Below are 20,790 nucleotides of genomic sequence, written 5' to 3' on the forward strand. Positions count from 1 at the left end.
CAGGAGTAAGACATTTAAAATTGAAAGAAGGGGTACCTGGACAGCTCATTCGGTTAAGCTCTGACTTGGGCTCAGGTCATGATCTCACAGTTTGTGGGTTTAAGCCCCACATCAGGCTCTGGGCTGATACCACAGAGTCTGGAGCCTGCTTCAGATTCTGTGTCTCCCTCTCTCTCTGCCCCTCCCCCACTCATGCTCGCTCGCTCTCTCTCTCTCTCTCTCTCAACAATAAACATTAAAAAGATTTCTTTTTAATAAAATAAAAAATAAAATTGAAAGGAGTTATATTGTTGTATAAAGACTTTGAGAAGGAAAGTAGACTGGTCCTAAGTGAAGAGCTGTAAGAATTTGTAGAAAGAATTTTGGAAACTTTAAAGGGAAAAAGCAGTAGACAAATTGAACTATGTAAACTGTTGACAGAAAGGAAAGAAAAATACTGTCTTCCATGAATATACAAAACTGCTAATGTCACGTACTCAAAAAAATTTTGAAAATAATTACGTTTTTTCATTCAATTGTTACAAAATGTTTTTATGCATACATACATGAATAGTTTTATTGTTAAGTATAATCACCTCACTGGTTGTTTTTCTTGCTTGTGTGTTTTATTTTATGCACTGTTTTCTCTCTTTTCTTGGCTCTCTCCTGTCCCTCCTCACCTCTATTCCCTACTTCCCAGATTTTCTTTTTCCATATTTAACATATATTAATGATCTAGTATGCATCTTTTTCTGTTTTTTTTCCCATTTTCATATAAACTTATGCATGTTGTTGAAGAATTTTTATTGAAAAATGAAACGAAATGAAATCCTGTATTTTTTCAGAGTTTGTATGCAATCCTGCATACTTCTTGGTATACTGCTTTTCTCACTCTATTGTGTATCAGTGGTGGATGTCCTACAAAATCTGCTGATGTGTCTATAATTCATTCTGTTCAATAACTGAAGAAGACATAATTTTTCCAATCATTTTTCTAATGACATGCATTGGATTTCACAGTCTTTATCTCTTTTTTTCTTTTTGTTACTATGAAAAATGTGCCTTTTTTTTGTACATAAGGTGCAAAACCTTTAATGGAGTAGTTATTCTAAATAAATGCCAGAAAATCCCTGGTCTGGTCAAATAATTGCTAAGTTTGTGTTTTAACTCCAGTTAGTTAACATGTAGTGTTGTGTTAGTTTCAGGTATACAGTACAGTAATTCGGCAATTCCATACATCACCCCACTGCTCATCACAACAAGTGCACTGCTTAGTCTCAACCACCTATTTAACCCACCCCCTACCCACCTCTCCTCTGGTAACCATCAGTTTGTTCTCTATAGTTAAGAGTATGTTTCTTGGTTTTCCTTTTTTTCTCTTTGTTCATTTGTTTTGTTTCTTAAATTCCACATAAGTGAAATCATGATACTTGCTTTCTCAGACTGACTTACTTCATTTAGCATTATAGTCTGTAGCTCCATCCATGTTATTGCAAATGGCAAGATTTCATTCTTTTTTATGGCTGAATTATACTCCATTGTGTATATATACCACATCTTCTTTATCCATTCATCAGTTGATGGACAGTTGGGCTGTCTTCATAATTTGAGCATTTTAAATAATGCTGCTATAAACATAGGGGAGCATGTATTCTTTTGCATTAGTGTTTTTGTATTCTTTGGGTAAATAGTCAGTAGTGGGATAGTTGGATCATAGATCGTTAACTTGTTGAGGAGCCTCCATATTGCTTTCTACAGTGGCTGCACCAGTTTGCATTCCCACCAACAGTGTAAGAGAATGGCTTTTTTTCTGTATCCTCGACAATACTTGTTGTTTTGAGTTGTTGAGTTTAACCATTCTGACAGGTGTGAGGTGATAGCTCCTTGTTGTTTTGATTTACATTTGCCTGGTGATGAGTGATGTTGAGCATCTTTTCATGTGTCTGTTGGCCATCTGTATATCTTCTTTGGAGAAATGTCTGTTGATGTCTTTTTCCCATTTTTAAATTGGGTTCTTTGGGGGTGTTGAATTTTATAAGTTCTTTGTATATATTGGATACTAACCATTTATTGGATATGTCATTTGCCAATATCTTCCCCTATTCTGTAGGTTGCCTCTTAGTTTTGCTTATTGTTTCCTTTGCTGTGCAGCTTTTTATTTTAATTTAGTCCTGATATTTTACTTTTGCTTTTGTTTCTCTTGCAATAGGGGACCTATCTAGAAAAAAGTTGCTATGGCCTGTGTTCTCTTCTAGGATTTTTATGGTATCAGATCTCACAAATTGTCTCACAAATTGTCTTTAATCCATTTTGAATTTATTTTTGTGTATGGTGTAAGAAAGTGATCCAGTTTCCTTCTTTGTGTGTAACTGTTTAGTTTCCCCAACACCATTTGTTGATGAGACTCTTTTTCCCATTGTATATTGTATTCCCATTGTATATTCTTTCCTGCTTTGTCAAAGATTAATTGACCATTGACCATATAATTGTGAGTTTATTCCTAGATTTTCTATTCTGTTGTATTTATCTATTTGTCTGTTTTTGTGCCAGTATTATAATATTTTGATTATTATAGCTTTGTAATATAACTGGAAATTATAATTATGATGCCTTCAGCTTTGCTTTGCTTTTACAAGGTTGCTTTGGCTATGTGGGATCTTTTGTGGTTTCATACAAATGTTGGGATTGTTTGTTTCAGCTCTGTGAAAAATGTTGTTGGTATTTTGATAGGGGTTGAATTAAATGTGTAGATTGCTTTGGGTAGTATAGACGTTTTGACAGTATTTGTTCTTCCAATCCATGAGCATGGAATGTCTTTCCATTACTTTTTATCATCTTCAAAAAGTGTTTTATAGTTTTCATAGTATAGGTCTTTTACCTCTTTGGTTAGGTTTATTCCTAGATATCTTACTATTTTTGGTATAATTATAAATGGGATTGTTTTTTAAATTTCTCTTTCTGCTGTTTCATTGTTGGTGTAAGATTACTTTACAAAGTGTTTTAGATTTTATATTTTGACCAGCACCTTTTCTCTGCATTCCTCTGAACAAAATGTGTTATAGATTTTTAAAATTTTTGCTAATCTCTTGGATATAAAATATCTCATTCTTCCTTTATTGAGTTTTTCATTACTACTAATAAATTTGAACATTAAAAAAATGTTGGGTATTTGAATTCACGCTATGAAATTCTTTTTGAAATTATTTGTGGATTTTGTTTCTTTATTGTTTTCTTGTGAATTTATAAATGTTCAATGTATAGCATAGTAACCCTTCGTATGTCATGAAAGTTTTTCTAAATCTTTCTTTTGCCATTTGAATTAACTAATCATATCTTTTGCCATTAATTAGTTTTATATTTTATAAAGTATACATATAAATATTTTTTATTGAAGTATAGTTGATATATAATGTTATATTACTTTCAGATGTACAACATAGTGATTTAACATTTCTTTACATTACACTGCTTACTATGATAAGTGTAGTTACCATCTATTATCATTCAAAGTTATTACAGTATTTTTCATTCCTGTGACTTATTTATTTTATAACTGGAAGTTTGTATCTTTTCATCCTCTTTACCTTTCTGTCCACTCCCACTTCCCTCCCCTAAATGTGTCTTTTAAATCCTGATTTCCAGTTGTGAATTAAAAAGTCTCTTGACTTCTAGGTTATATATGTAATCATGGTAAGAACAACTGAGAGCTGACTATGTGCTGGTCACTGTTCAATCTAGGTAATTTACTTACCAGTTCATCACAGCACAGTAAGCTGTGCTGTCAACTTTGTATGTCACAATAGACACTTAAAAAAAAAAAGACTTAGTCTAATATTCTTAAAATATATTTAAGTTTTTATTGCATCTGCATAGTGTTTAAGTAGTATACTCCCTCTTATTAGTCTGTTGTCTTTTATTCACTTTTTTCTGGTATATATCCTGTCGTGTAAACTTTAAATTATTTTATGAGTCTATAAAAAAAGCCCTATTGCCATTTCATTGCAAATACATTAAACTCATATGTTGTTTTTTTGTTTGTTTGTTTTTTGTTTTTGTTTTTTTCTTTTGGTACATTTATATTTTAAGGATAACTCATCCTAATGAAAGCATTCTTTTTGGTTTCATATTGTACTTTTGTTCCTTTAATACTTTATGTATTCTGTCCTATCATTTCTCTCTCTCTTGTTAAAATTATTCATAAACGTTTAATGTTTTTCTTGCTGTTATAAATATAATATCTTTCTATTTTTGATATCTAAGTGCCAGTTGCAGAAACAGAACAGATTTTAATATTTCCATATTTATTTTCTATATTTATTTTTATAGTATCAATTAGAATATTTTGGATTTTTTAAATCTCTTTCGTGTTTATATGAGCTTTTACATTTTACTGTATTTTAGTTTTTATAAATTTTGCCATTTGGTGATAATTGTTAGTGTAATAATATTTGCTAACAAATATTTATGTGCCAGACACTGTTTTACTAGTTATACATATGTTAATTACTTTCCAAAATAAGCATTTGAAATGGATACTGTTGTTCCGTCTAGAGTTTACATGTTTGGCCCCAGTTCACACAGCTAATATTTGATGTTGGGTTCTGGTAAAAGCTTTTATTATGTGCAATTTTTTCCATCTCTATTTTACTAGAATTCTTTCTTTAGGAATGCTTTCTGAATTTGATCAAATGCCTTTTCAGCATCTATTAAATTATTATGTAATGTTTCCCTTTTAATTGTTGATTTTGTTGGTATAATGATTATATTGTAGATTTTCTGAATTGAATTTCTGAATTTCTGAATTTTCTGAATTTGGAGTCCATGAAAGTACCATCCTTAATAGTATTATTTTTAGAATACTTTGCCAGATTTTATTTCTGGATTTTTTATAAGTTATATATCTAATGAAATTTCTCTTCATTTTCATTTTTTATAACTCTTGCTGTTTTCTTTTTCTTTTATTTTATTTACATTTATTTATTTTTGAGAGACAGAGTGAGACAAAGTGAGAGTGGGGGAGGGGCAGAGAGAAAGGGAGACACAGGATCTGAAGCAGGCTCCAGGCTATGAGCTGTCAGCATGGAGCCTGATGTGGGGCTCAAACCCACAGACCATGAGATCATGACCTGAGCCGAAGTCGGACGCTTAACCAACTGAGCCACCCAGGCGCCTCTCTCTCTCTGTTTTCAGTATTAAAATTGTGCTGACTTGATGAATTATGGAGCTTCCTATTTTTTTTCCTTGTGGCCTAGACTAGTTTTTTCAAATTGTAATTTAAGGTGAGATAAAGGTTAGCTTTGAACCTGTTCTGTGAGAAGTTTCCTTGCTACTCTGGTAACCTCCATATATTGTATCAGGGAAATCAACCCAGAGATCACGGAACAGAATGACCCACAGATTAAATTAAGATTGTTGAATCATATGACTTATTAAATTAATTTAAAACATACAATGAGAAAAAGAGAAGTGAGATGGGATAAATCAATGTACTTAGGATAGAATGCAAGCAGGCAGAGCACTTCAGTCCTAGTTGTGTAACATTTACATGTTATCTCTCTTTCTCTGTCTCATCAGCCTTCCCTGTTGATAGTGTTATGAGTACCAGTATTAAGCAAGGGAATCCACAGATGGGAAGGCCAGTGAAATATACTTGCTCTATTGGAGAGATGCAGCAGCAAGTATACCTGGTCACAGCTTTAGCTAAACAATTATCCCATTGAATGGTTATGGTTTTGACTGCATTTCTTGTGCTGATGAAACCCACAGGGACCAGAGTCAGACCATATTGGGTATGCCAGTTTGGCATATTGAAATTGGTCAATGGGTGGCAAATTTAAATCTGACTTAGTTGTCATCAAGAGTGTCAAGAATTGTAATCCCTATCAAAATAACACCAGCATTCTTCACAGAGCCAGAACAAACAATCCTAAAATTTGTATGGAACCAGAAAAGACCCTGAATAGCCAAAGCAATCTTGAAAAAGAAAACCAAAGCAGGAGGCATCACAATCCCAAACTTCAAGCTGTATTACAAAGCTGTAATCATCAAGACAGTATGGTACTGGCACAAAAACAGACCAATCAATGGTACAGAATAGAGAACCCAGAAATGGACCCACAAACGTATGGCCAACTAATCTTTGACAAAGCAGGAAAGAATATCCAATGGAATAAAGACAGTCTCTTCAGCAAGTGGTGCTGGGAAAACTGGACAGTGACATGAAGAAAAATGAACCTGGACCACTTTCTTACCCAAAAATAAACTCAAAATGGGTGAAAGACCTAAATGTAGGACAGGAAGCCATCAAAATCCTCGAGGACAAAGCAGGCAGAAACCTCTTTGACCTTGGCCACAGCAACTTCTTACTCAACATGTCTCTGGAGGTGAGGGAAACAAAAGCAAAAATGAACCATTGAGACCTCATCAAAATAAAAATCTTCTGCACAGCAGTGGGCATAATCAGCAAAACTAAAAGGCAGTCGACAGAATGGGAGAAGGTATTTGCAAACGACCTGTCAGATGAAGGGTTAGTGTCCAAAAATCTAAAAAGAATTTATCAAACTCAACACCCAAAAAACAAATAATCCAGTGAAGAAATGGTCAAAAGACATGAATAGACACTTCTCCAAGGAAGGCATCCAGATGGCCAACCGACACATGAAAAAATGCTCAACATCATTCATCATCAGGGAAATACAAATCAAAACCACAATGAGATACCACCTCACACCTGTCAGAATAGCTAACATTAACAACTCGGGCAGCAATAGATGTTGGCGGGGATGTGGAGAAAGAGGATCCCTTTTGCACTGCTGGTGGGAATGCAAACTGGTGAAGCCACTCTGGAAAACAGGATGGAGGTTCCTCAGAAAACTAAAAATAGAACTACCCTACAACTCAGCAACTGAACTACTAGGTATTTATCCAAAGGATACAGGTGTGCTGTTTCGAAGGGGCACATGCACCCCCATGTTTATAGCAGCACTAGCGACAATAGCCAAAGTATAGAAAGAGCCCAAATGTCCATCAATGGATGAATGGATAAAGAAGATGTGGTACATATATACAATGGAGTATTACTCGGCAATCAAATAGAATGAAATCTTGCCATTTGCAAGTACGTGGATAGAACTGGAGGGTATTATGCTAAATTAGTCAGAGAAAGAGAAATGTCATATGACTTCACTCATAAAAGGAATTTAAGATACTAAACAGATAAACATAAGGGAAGGGAAGCCAGAAGAATATAAAAACAGGGAGGGGACAATACATAAGAGACTCTTAAATATAGAGAACAAACAGAGGGTCGTTGGAGGGATTGTGGTAGGGGGGATGGGTTAAATGGGTAAGGGGCATTAAGGAATCTACTCCTGAAATCATTGTTGCACTATATGCTAATTAACTTGGATGTAAATTTAAAAAAATTAATTAATTGAAAAAAACACAAATGTGCAAAGAAAATTAAACTTTTTATTTTATTTTATATGTTTAAAAGATGCTCATTAACCCAAATAACTAATGTATTTATGAAATATGTAGTCATTTTCCATAACTGAGTAAATCTTACTTTTGAACACCCCCCAACCCCCCAAAAAAGAGTGTCAAGAACTGTAAGAGGTCTGAAATATTACCCTACTTGCAAGATAACAAATTCTTTTTCTGACAAAATTTTGTGGATGCTGGTAGAAGACATGAAATTCCTGGGTCAGAGATAAAGAATTTTCTTATAGCACAACAAACACAATAAACATGTAAATGAGTGAATTTCCTTAAATGTCTGTCCCCCAGTTACATGAGGTGATGTGGATGGGTGCTATGGACCGAATTGTGCTTTCCTCCTTCATCCCCCATTCATATGTTGAAACCCTAACCCCAATTGTGACTATATCTGGAGGTAGGGCCTTTAGTAGATAATTAAGATTTAATGAATTGATTAAGGCTTTTTTAAGGTTCATAAAGTTGGCACCCTCATCCAGTTGAACTTAGGCTTTATAAGAAAAGGAGAACGATCTCCCCCTCCTTCCCACCTCTCTGCCATGTGAGAATCGTATAAATAGCAACCATCTGAAAGCCAGGTAGAGAGCTATCAGCAGGAACCAGATACACTGGCACCTTGACCTTGAACTCGCTAGCCTTCAACCTGTGAGGAATATATTTGTGTGGTTTAAGCTACCCAGTCTATGATATTTTGTTATGGCAGTCTGAGGAGACTAACATAAGAGGCCCAGGTAGATGCTGTGTACCTAGTGAGTTTACACCCCAGTTGAGCATCCTCACTGTTCAGAAACCCAAAATGTTTACAATGGTCAGTAAAGTTTGGCCTTTGCCCCAACCCAAAGCGCATCATTATCTTTATTATACTGGACAGTAAACAAACCAGCCCTGTTCTCTCAAAATGAGACACTGTCTCTGCCAAGGCTGTTTGCTGTACAGACAATGTCTGGAACAAAGGGATAATTATTGCCTCGTTCTCAAGACCTACACAAATATCAGCAACCCAAAGCAGATTTGGAATGATTATATCTTATGACTTGGTCTGCCCATCTCTATCTGAAAGAACACCCTTTTTTATTCCATCATATTTAAGTATATTATGTCTTTTAGAGGCCTTAACAAACTTCTATCTTTAAAATTACTGTACATATTTAGAACTTTTTGAATTCTGTTTCTCACAAGCTATCACTTTATTCATTCTCTCTACTTAATGTAGCCTATGAATTTTGCCTCAATTTGTAAGTTACCATCTTACCATTAGTGGTTTTTTATTCCTTTTGGTTTTCATCAGTCACATTTGTTTTCTTGTCTTCTGTAGCAGAATTTAATATTCTTAGATAATGTAACAAATTCATATTACATGTATGTTCAGAACTTTTTTGGTTGAGGTGTTAGGAAACATTTTTCCTTTAGGTGCTAATAATGCATCACAGGGCAATGTTATTTCATGGGCTTATTTTTTTTCTCAATTCTTAGAGAAGCATCCACTTTTTTGATCGTACAGTAAGTTATTTTTAGTTATTTTTTTAATGTTTATTTAATTTGAGAGAGAGACTGTGTGTGTGTGAGCAGGAGAGGGGCAGAGAGAGACAGAGGAAGAGAGAGAATCCCAAGAGCATAGAGCCCTCCATCTCAGGAAATGTGAAATCATGATCTGGGCCAAAGTCAAGAGTCATATCTTAACCAACTGAACCACCCAGGTTCCCTGTGTAGTAAGTTACTTCTAAAGCAAACCAAATCATAAATTCTTGGGTCTTTAGTACTTAATGATAGATCATTTTAACCACTCTCTCTGGGAACAGTAAATTTCACTAACCTTGATTGTGGCTCCACTGGATGACATTACCAGGAGCTGAGACACAATGTTTGCTCCTTTAGTAAGTCTAGAGATTGCTGTCTTACTTAGTTTTGAATAATTGTATAAGCAAGTAGTGAGAGATGAGGAATTAGTTTTCATCTGAAATGGTTAATCTCATCATTTATTCATTAAGTATACATTTGTTGAGTTCTCTAATGTACCAAGTATTCAGGGTTCACAAAAATAAGTAATGTGTATGTGTTTAGGTAGGCATACATATAACTGTGTAGTCAAGGAGACATTTACAAATAAATGGAATTGGTACTAGACCTGTGATGGCACAAAGCAGAGAACAGTTGAATCTGCTTAGGAAGTCAGAGGTTTTATGAAAAATTGTCTTGGCCTTTAAGGATGAGAGGAGAGGTTCACTGTGGAGGAAATAATATGCAGTGGCTTAGAGCACCATTTTTGAAGTCTGGTAGACTTGGATTACCCCACATACCAGTTATGTGATTTTGGCTAAGTCATATAAACTCTCAACAACTGTTGCTTCATGTATAAGATGGTGAAAATTATACTTATTTCATGGTGCCATTTTGATAATTAATTGCAATAATGCACTTAGCATAATCATGGTATAGAATGAGCTTTAATTAAATTGTATTTTATAATGCTGTTGCTTTTACCGCTTACTACTGTTCTACCACAACCACCACTACCACCTCCTCTACCAAGCTCATTAAAAGATTGTCTTCCACATTGGAAGACCCAACACATTGGAAGGCATGTAAGCCTATAACAGCATAGCATGATTGACGTGTGTATATTGTGTGACATGGTTGGAACATGAGATATGTCTATAAAAGTATTCATACATGATGAGGACTTTTTCCAAAGGAGATTTCTGTATATAGAACCAAGAGCAGAAGGATGTAGGGAGATCCAAAGGAACGAGTTCTAAGGTTTAGAATGACTCAGGTTTTTTGTGGTTTACATATTTGTGGCTCCGTTTACCAACATAGTCTCCAGTAGACTAATGATAGCTCTTGAGGTGACAAAATGAATTCAGATATGTTGAATTTGAAAATTTAGAGGTAATTGTGGTGGAGCTCTCTAGTAAGTGACTGGATATGTGTGTCTAAAACTGACTTCACCAAGGTTACTTCTAATGTCTCTTTACTAGGTTCTTGCACCCTTGTGTGGTTTGGTAGTAGAAACAGTGGTTATGGATGAAATCACTCAGTATAAAATGAGAAGGCTGAGAATTCAGCCACCTGACTAAAATCCAAAGGAAGTCAAGTTGGGATGTACGGCAAAAGGAAACTGGTATAGACATTTTTGAGAAATGTAAGGGACAGGTGGGTGCATTCACAGAAAATTTGGGATAGTGGAAAACTGGGAAAACATCTCTTGGAGAAGACATTCAATCCATTTATTTTATAGAGTACCCATAAGAAGTCTCAAGAAAGAAATCACATAAATATATAAGTGGAGATTGTCCCTTGAATTTTTTTGTCTTAAAATGCTTTTGTCTGGTTTTAATAAATGGGTAATGCTGGACTCATAGAATGAGTTGGCAAGTATTCCCTCCTCTTTAATATTCTAGAAGAGTTTGTGTAGAATTGGCACTGTTTCTTTCTCCAATATTTGGTAGACTTCACCTGTGTAACTATCTGGGCCTGGAATTTACTTTATGGGAAGATTTAAACTGTGAGTTCTATTTCTTTAATGGATATAGTGCTATTCATGTTATCTGTTTCTTCTTGAGGAGGCTTTGGTAGTTTGTGTCTTTCAAGAAATCTGTCCATTGATAAAAATCATCCAGCTTAGTAATATTAAGTTACATATAATATTCCCTTATTATTCTTTTAGTATCTGCATAATCTGTAATGATGTTTCCTCTCTCCTGATCTGATAATTCTTCATATCATTTCTGATATTGGTAATTCGGGTCTTTTCTCTTTTGCCTGATTAGTCTGGTCAGAAGTTTATATTGATCTTTTCAAAGAATAAGTTTTTCATTTCATTGGTTTTTTTTCTCTATTATTGTTTGGTTTGCTCTTTTATTGATTTTCACTGTGATTTTTACATCTTTTGCTTACTTTGGGTTTAATTTGCTATTTTTCTAGTTTTTTAAGATGGAAGCTCAATACACTGATATGAGACCGTTTTTTTTTTTTCTTACCTTTAATATATGTGCTAGAAGTTTCCCTCTAAGCACTGCTTTAGCTGCAGTCCACAAATAGTTACAGGTTGTGTTTTCATTTGTATTCGGTTCATAATGGTTTTTAATTTCTTTTTTCTTTTTTCTTAGACCAGTGGATTTTTCAGAATTACAATCTTTATTTCTCAAATCTTGGGAAATTTTCAGATATCTTATTGACTTCTAATTTAATTACACTGTGGTCAGAGAATATACTTTATATGATATGAATCTGCTAAGTTTATTGCAGCTTAGTTTTTTGGCCCAAAATATGCTCTGTTTTTGTAAATTTATATTCTATTGTTGGATGTAATATTCTATAAATGTCATTTGGGTCGTGGTCAATAATCTTATTCATATCTTTATCCTTATTGGTTTTTTATTTACTTATCAGTTATTGAGAAAGGAATGTTGAAATCTGTTTATAATTGTGGATTTATGTTTTTCCTCATTTTAGTTCTTAGTTTTTGTTTCATATATTTTGAAGAATTATTATTCAGTTTCTAAACAATTGGGATAGTTACAATCACTTGATGAAATGATCTGTTATCATTGTGAAGTGACTGTCTTTATCCCTAGTAATATTTTTGCTTTAAAATCTACATTATCTGATTTGATATTCTTTTTTTTTTTTTTTCTTTTTGGAGAGAGAGAGACAGAGTAAGCAGAGGAGGGGCAGAGAGAGAGAGAGAGGGAGAGTGAGAGTCCCAAGCAGGCTCCACACTGTCAGTGCAAAGCCCCATGTGGGGCTCGAACTCACAAACTGTGAGATCGTGACCTGGTTTAGATTATGATCTGAGCCGAAACCAAGAGCTGGATGCTTAACCTACTGAGCCACCCAGGTGCCCTTTGATATCCTTTTTCTGATAATTCTGTCATCTGGGTCATTTCTGGGTCATTTTTAATTAATTTCGCTCTTCATTATGGGTCATATTTTCCTGATTATTTTTGGTAGGCCTGGTAATTTTGAAATAAATACCAGCTGTGGTGATTTTTACCTTGTTATATTAGATATTTTAATGCATTGTTTTGTGATACAGTTAAGTACTTAGAAATAGTTTGATCTATCTGGATCTTGCTTTTAAAGTTTGTTAGGTAGGACCAGAGCAGAGCACCATTTCGTTTATAGCTAATTTTTCCCCACTGGTAAGGTAAAACCTTCTGAGTACTTTACCCAGGACTCCATGAACTATGAGACTGTATGTATGTATGTATGTATGTATGTATGTATGTATGTATTTAGGCATTTGATCTCTGGGTGTTGTTCCTTGTAATTTAGGGGGATAATTCTTTTCCTGGCCTCAGGTTGTTGTTGTTGTTGTTGTTTAAACACATGGGTTGTTAAGTACTCAGCTAAAGACTACAGATCACAGGAGCTCTGTTTTTTTGCACCTCTTGCCATTTCTTATCTCTCAAGGACCACTGTCTTTCATTCTTGATGTTTACTGTCTTGAAACAATTTTTTCCATACATCTGTTTTAAATATTGTTTGTGTATAAGGGTAAATTCAGTCTGTTACTTTATCTTGATCAGAAGTTAAATACTGTGACCCTAGGATTTCAGTTTTTAAAAATGCTGTGTTGTAGTTTTACATTTCATTTTTCCACCCCTTTTTCTTTCTGCTATGTTTTTGTTCATGTGTCCTAGAATCTTATATTGTATATAGTTTGTGAGGTTGGACTGGCGCTCTATCCACTAGTCATTGTCTTCTATATTCTTGGCACTGTGCTAGGTGTTGTGAATAGAGTAGGATAGGATAGGATAGGATAGGATAGGATAGGATAGGATAGAATGGAGTAGAATGGAATGGAATGGAATAGAAAAGACACCTAAGATCGGTGGCCTAGCCTCAAAGAACTCCGTCAAGTAGGAGCTCCAGTCTGGAGAGGGTATGCACTATTAAGTTACACAGTGGAATCAGGTTAACCCCAAATCTCATTTAAGTTGTATTCATAAAGTTCTGTGTAATATACTAAGTTCTTTAAGAAAATAGCTTTTTGGAAGACTATATCTGAAGCTGAATATGGGCATAATATTTAGTTTTTGCTCTATTATGGAGTAAATAGGAACATGTACTACTCATTTATAACTGACTCTAGCTAACAAATTGAGTGATTAATAGGAAAGCTAAATAAATATATAAAAATATATAGGAAAATAAATATATATATTATATATAATATATATTATATATATTATATATAATATATATATATATATAATAAAGTGGAAAAGTATTTCCCTTTAATTAGGAGAAAAGTGTCCTGGGGATTTGAGGATGTTAGCATTAAGTTCTTCGTAACTTTTTCTTTTCCATTTTGCATTTTATTTCTGCTTTTTGCTGTTTGAAGACTAAAAGCAAATTTATTGAAGATAAAGATTTTCCCTTTAATTACTTTAAATAGTTTACTCACCAGAGAAACTTTATTTTAAAACTTTTTTTAAACATTTATTTATTTTTGAGTTTATTTATTTTGAGTTTAATGTTTATTTATATTTGAGACCCTGAGTGGGGGAGGGGTAGAGAGAGAGGGAGACACAGCATCTAAAGCAGGCTCCAGGCTCCAAGCTGTCAGCACAGATCCTGACACAGGGCTCGAACCCATGAACCACGAGATCTCGACCTGAGCCAAAGTTGGGTGCTTAACTGACTGAGCCACCCAGGCATCCCGACCAGAGAAACTTCTAGTGGTTGAATCGTATTGTACCTGCTACAAAGAGATATGTAGTCTAGCTACAGGCTGATATTACTTCTGACTTGAAGATTTAATTTTTTAAAAAATTTTATTTATTTTTTGGGAGAGATAGAGTGTGAGTCAGGGAGGGGCAGAAAGAGAGGGAGACACAGAAACCAAAGCAGGCTTCAGGCTCCCAGCTGTCAGCACAGAGCCCTATGCAGGGCATTAACCCACAAGCTGTGATATCATGACCTGAACCAAAAATGGATGCTTAACCGACTGAGCCACCCAGGTGCCTCTAACTTGAAGATTTAATTCATGTATCTAGGGAGGGCTTTTGATACCAATTTGAGATTGAGACTGAGTTCATAAAGTAGGAATTGGCATTGAGAAGAAAAATAGTTTGTGACTTTTGATTGTTTTAAAAATATATATTGTAGGGGCGCCTGGGTGGCTCAGTCAGTTGAGTTTTCGACTCTTGATTTCAGCTCGGGTCATGATCTCACAGGTTGGTGAGTTTGAGTCCCACCCTGGGCTCTGTGCTGACAGTGCAGAGCCTGCTTGAGACTCTCTCTCCCTTTCTTTCTCTGCTTTTCCCCTGCTCATGCACACGTACACTCTCAAAATAAACTTTAGAAATATATAAATATATAATAAATATATATAATATATAATAAATATATAATATATAAATATATAATATTATATATATATATTTTATAGAGGTGCCTGGGTGGCTCAGTCAGTTGAGCTCCCAACTCTTTGGATTTCAGCTCAGGTCATGATATCAGGGTTGTGGGATTGAGCCCCGGGTCCAGTGTGGAGCCTGCTTAAGATTCTCTCTCTCTCTCTCTCTCTCTCTCTCTCTCTCTCTCTCTCTCTCTCTCTCAAAAAAAAGAAATGTGTATTATAGAACATTCCAATATATCTAAAATTAGACAGGTTTTTATTAGTGCTGATTTAAATTTAGCTTTTTGTTGAGACACAGAAAGCTCCTGACCTTAAAGGGTCAGTGTGTGGAATAATAGGGAATGTTACTTTATAGCCTGAATTTAATGACTATAGCATGTTATTCTCTTAAGTTTTTGAGACATGACTAATACATAAAGTATACACAAAAAGTGGGACACCTGGGTGGCTCAGTCGGTTGGATGTCCGACTTCGGCTCAGGTCATGATCTCACGGTTCGTGAGTTGGAGCCCCACATCATGCTCTGCACTGACAGCTTAGAGCCTGGAGCCTGCTTTGAATTCTGTGTCTCCCTCTCTCTCTGCTCCTCCCCCACTCGTGCTCTCTCTCTCTCTCTCTCTCTCTCTCTCTCTCCTTCAAAAATAAATAAAAACATTAAAAAAGTATACACAAATAGTATATGTAAAGTATACATAAAGTATAATTCATATCACTATTTCTCCTATATCATTGATGTAAGGAAAAGTTAAATATAAGTATTTTTCAGCAAAAACAACTTGCACATTGTTAGCATAAAAAAATGCAAAAGTGATTTTGAGGATAGAAAATTGGCCAGAACAACATTAAGAATCATTTTAGGGACAAAACAGCTAAATTTGGGAAATGTTTTTCTTGGCCTTTCTCTAAGAGTATAGATTAATGCATAAATTTATGCATATTTATGTTTAATTTACTGATAAAATGACAACGTATTGGTGGTAATGATTGTCCTCTCATGACATTATGTTAGTTAGCAAAACTCTACTAGATAAAGGTAATAAACCTTGCTAAGATTCTGGACTGTATATCTTTTAGTAACCTTTTTACTACTACAAATATTGAAATTTTTTTAATAGTATTTCTCTATCTCATACTACAATCAGATAGAACATTTCTATAGCTTCTTCATGATAAAATTGACATTATGGCTTTTTAAAAATTATGTTTGTATTTAAAATGTATCTCCAACCCAAATATCTCTATTTTAATTCAGATAGTTATCTAAGTTTATTCTACTCTTTTTCTGAAAATGTAATGCCTAGCTCTTTACCTCATGTGCTGTTAGAAGAATAAAGTAAGATACATTCATGTTCCTTAATATGCTTTTTTTGGTATATTTTGGATACTTCTTTCAAAAATAATCAGATACAGATATATTTATGTTTTAAAAATTAAATTAAATATTAGTTGGATGATATATAAATACCTTCTTTGTTCTGTTTCTACATGATCACATTTGGCTTTTGACTCATTAAGATATATATTAAATGTTCAATAAGAGATGGCTTTTATGATATGTCATTTAGAATGCAAATTATTTTTAAGCTGAAGAATATTGAAAATAAAACAGAACCAACTAAGGAGTCTGAATTATTTACAGGCTGGGGGCTTAAAGGTGCATCACTCCAGCACAAATATTAAATTATGAAATAGGAATTTCAGTTTGCCATAAATCTGTCTGCCATAGCAGCTTAAAATAAAATAGTTTTGCCCATCTAAAGCAACATCAATTTGCTAGTCAGTGCTTCATGTATCAAAGAGCATGCTGTGAAAATATCAATATCATTGGTTAATATAAATGAAATTAATTTTTAAAGCTGGGCTAAAGGTTGACATCTGAAAAATTGCATTACTTTGCAGAAGAGAAATTTCTGTCTTCTAGTGAAATTTCAGGTCATGAGGGCAAGTAATTTTCACAATCTTCAATGGGAGCCAGTGAAATATGAACTTCATTGTCACCTAGCCCCAAAGCGATAAGATAAAATGAGCTGATACATCATTTGCTGTGGTTTTATCATCTCCCTCAGTAATTGGAAGAGAAAACATAAGAGTGTATGTGTTTGTGTGCTCCCCTCTTGCCCCTCCCAGCTGCCCCATCATCCACACCCAGGCTAAAACCATTTTAGCCCAATCAATACAGAGGTCACGTAGCATTTTATTTATATATTTTTAATTTTTCATACTGACTAAACTGCCAAGTAGAACATTAGAGTAATGAATATGTTTAATTGAATTTGTCACCCATGAAAATGCTAAGGAGAATACTGTACTACATCATAGTACCTAGTAAGCAAAAGGAAGAAATTTACTATGTAGAAGGAAAAAAATAACTCATAATTAATTTAAAAGGTAATTTTCTTTCATATTAATAACTTTTGCATTATTGTTATCATTATTCTTTTCAAAGTTTGGACACATTCTGTGTGTTCATGGGCATATATTTAATAACAAAAGTAGTACTGTAAAGTTTCAACCAGAGTCAACTATATGTCATTTTTAAATTCAAGAAAGACCTCTGAGTTTTACTTTAAGAATATATCTTTGAAAACGTAAAAGTTATATGGTTGGTGATGAAGTAAATCCATAAGCCAAATAGAATTCAATATTATTAGAATAATAAATGCTAAATTTATGAATAAATTCTTGAGTGCTATGCTTTGATACCAAGTTTCAGAGAAAATTATATGCAGCAAAATCCAAATATTGTGTAAATAATAGAATGGTACAACTTTAAAATACTTGATTAAAATTACTTCCATGAGTTTGTTAAAATGACGATTATTATAAATAAAACATATTTGTACATATATCTAGTAATGAGCTGCTATTAGAATTTTTTCAATATGTGCTTTCATTTTAAATGTATTTCAGATACTTATTGCTTTCCCATATTAAGATATAATCTTTGTGACTAATTTATAATCCTGTTTCAAGAAAATGGGATATGAATAGTTTCTAGGCTTTCCTTCCATTGGTGTTATAGCTTAATTGATGGCATGGTTAGTTTGTATTTTGTATGTTAAGTTTCAAACATTTTTCTTGATGTTAAGTATATCTATATAGTTTGGAAATGGTTTTGTTATGAAATTTTAAGTATTCTTGGTGACAAGAATTATCCAATTTTACTCTTTAATCACATTATTCAGAAATCAATATGAAATTGTCTCAATGAGTAAAACCTTTCCAAAAATTGACAGATATTTGGGACTAGTTTATGCAAAGCTAGTCTTAAACATTAGAAAGAATAGTATTTTAAAGTCGTTTACTGATTCTATATATGCAGACACCCGTGTAAATATTTATTTTTGAGGTAAAACATTTTATCACTTTTTAATATTTTCCCGTTTAAAATTGTTTTAAAACATTTTAAATTGATTGAGGATAGTTTGTATAGTTTTTGAAAACCAAACCTTTTATTTTACTTGAGTGAAGCAACTACAGCTTTATATTTAGAATTTAAAAATTTCTAAAGCTTGATAGTCCGTAAAAGTATTATGCATTTGGGCAATAAATATGTTTCTGTTTTGTTCTCTCTTGAGGATGAGCAATTAGAGGAAAGTTTTATATGGATAAATTCATAAGCTTTTCAAAATGAATGATTAAAGAGAAAGTGAAAAAATTATTTGCTTTCAAACTAATAAATGCAACAGGGTGAAGAAATTTTCATATGTATTCACAGTATACTATTTGAAAGATAGAAGAAAGCATTGTGTGTATTATTTGGGGAAAATAATATATCTCTTTTCAGAAGGCACAGTTTTCAGATAACAATTTTAAAGAATATGAGTTTGATAATTTTAATGTAAAGAAATGTTATATACACACGTGTGTGTGTGTATTTGTGTATATTTAAAATTAAATATCGATTTCTCTTTCCTCTCTAACTCTCTTACCTCAACATTTAACTAATAAATCATCTTTGTTGAACAAATTATTTAAAAAAAAGAAATGTGAATTTACTTCTACTATTAATACTAACCATATTAAAACAAAGTGGTAAACATTCAAAGAGTGCTGTGGGCCTAAGCTTTCAAGCTATTTTAGATTGGGGGTCATAACTGCAGCGCAATGGTAATGATACGGTTTCCATAGCAACTGATTCATTGGAGGGCTAGACCTCTGTCTAGGGTGCTGTCAGTGTATGTAGAGTTTCAGTGAACAGAAAGTCCCAAAGAAGGGTCTGCTTCTACCTAATCCAGTTTTAATTGAACTCTAGAGACTTTGAAGTGAAGCCTCGGACCAGGAATATACTATTCCAATAAGAAATAAACCTCTTGCTTAGCTAGGCCTCAGCTGCATTTCAGTACTGACACCTTTTCCTAATGAATACTTTAAAGAAATGTTATTGTATCAATTTCAGCTACTAATTCTGTTAGTTAAAAGATTTTTTGTTTCTATTTTAAACCCGCCATCTTGACCGTAAGTATACAATTTCATTTGTTAACTGTCTTGGAGTCAGGCTAGTTTTCATGTGTGATTTCAATGTTTGATATTTTTGGCAATTTTAAATAATTTTGTCTGTGTCTCTTCCTGTTTCTCTTTCTCTGAGTTTTAACACAATAGACCTGCTTATATTTAATTTTGAAAACACATTACTGGCTTGCATTCAATATGGGTTTGAAAACATAGAAAACAATGCTGGATATTATGTATGGATATATATGTACTAACAGTATAAAAACTGACATAGGAATGATAAACCTTAAAACAAGGGCAGTGATTGACTCTTACAAAGGAGGAAAATGGTATCAGGAAGGTTATTTATGGGAATTTCAGTACTATCTAAAAAGCCTTATTAATTAAAAAATTTTTTAAATGTTTACTTTTGAGAGAGAGGGAGACAGAAACAGTGCGAGTGGGGGAGGGGCAGAGAGAGAGGGAGACAGAATCTGAAGCAGGCTGCAGGCTCTGAGCTGTCAGCACAGAGCCCGACAGGGGCTCGTACTCGTGGGCCACGAGATCATGATCTGAGCCAAAGTCAGATGCCTAACTGACTGAGTTACCCAGCGCCCCTTAATTTTTAAATACATGCAGTAATGTGGCATAAAGTTAGGATTTGAGTATTGGGTACATGGGGCTTATGTCATTTTCTGCAGTTGTGAATTTGTTTGATTTGGTTGTAAAGCATTTTAAAGAAGCATACCACTTCAAGTAGATTATTAAATGACTATATTGCTTAAAGGAATGGGATATAAATTGAATTTTTTATTAATTGAAAAATTTTCAGTACATTACAATCTTATAATAGTATTTTAGTATATTTATTTCTGTTAATAATTGAAGTATCCTAGAATATAATTGTTTAGTTGCATGACCATGATCTTACAATGACTGACATCACCATTATGAGCAGCAGGTCTTCTTATATAGCTTTAGAGATATAAAAGGTAGAATTTTCGTATCAGTGTGTTCTTTTCCTAGCATATCATAGACCTTAGAAGAGCCTTTGTTATTTGTTTTCTTTCCTTTTTCACCTATAACCCAAGTACAGGAAGACAAATGTAGTTCATTAAAATTCTGATGGACTGAGTTCTAGTTTAACAAAATTTTAAGCCCCTTTTCAGAAATGTGACAATGTAGTAAGCTCTGTACTTTTGGATTAGAGAATCTGGGAGTAGGCCAGACTCTGCCACTAGCTTTGAGGGACTTTGTATTAACTATATAATTTTTCTGACTCTCATTTTCCTTAGTAATATTGGATAGATTGGGGTATAAAGTGTTAAAGAACATATATTGAATTGTCTACTATTTGATAGGTCCAAGATGGCAAATTCAAATGCCAATGGAAACTAGACAGATGATAGTAAATGAGTGAATGAGTGGAGACTGTGCCAAAATGGTGAGTGTGTATCATTTGTTACCATGTGGCAGATAGACCTAGGTTTGACAGATGCCCCAGTTTTCCCCGA

At 33.8% G+C, this 20,790-nt stretch overlaps 1 protein-coding gene across 9 annotated transcripts in view; it reads left to right on the forward strand.

Annotated features, from left to right (window-relative positions):
- The window catches only part of LRBA (LPS responsive beige-like anchor protein), a 775,946-nt gene that overhangs the window by 545,419 nt on the left and 209,737 nt on the right, over positions 1 to 20,790 (forward strand). The window contains exon 1 of one of the 9 annotated variants that reach the window (XM_045056860.1): positions 20,682 to 20,720. The exons of the other annotated variants lie outside the window; for them this stretch is intronic. Coding sequence (XP_044912795.1) covers positions 20,697 to 20,720 — 24 coding nt within the window. The 5' untranslated portion in view covers positions 20,682 to 20,696. Of the gene's footprint in view, positions 1 to 20,681; positions 20,721 to 20,790 lie in introns of those variants that run through there. 9 annotated transcript variants of the gene reach the window in all.

The sequence above is a fragment of the Felis catus genome, chromosome B1 (genome assembly GCF_018350175.1).
Source record: "Felis catus isolate Fca126 chromosome B1, F.catus_Fca126_mat1.0, whole genome shotgun sequence".
Lineage (NCBI taxonomy): Eukaryota > Metazoa > Chordata > Mammalia > Carnivora > Felidae > Felis > Felis catus.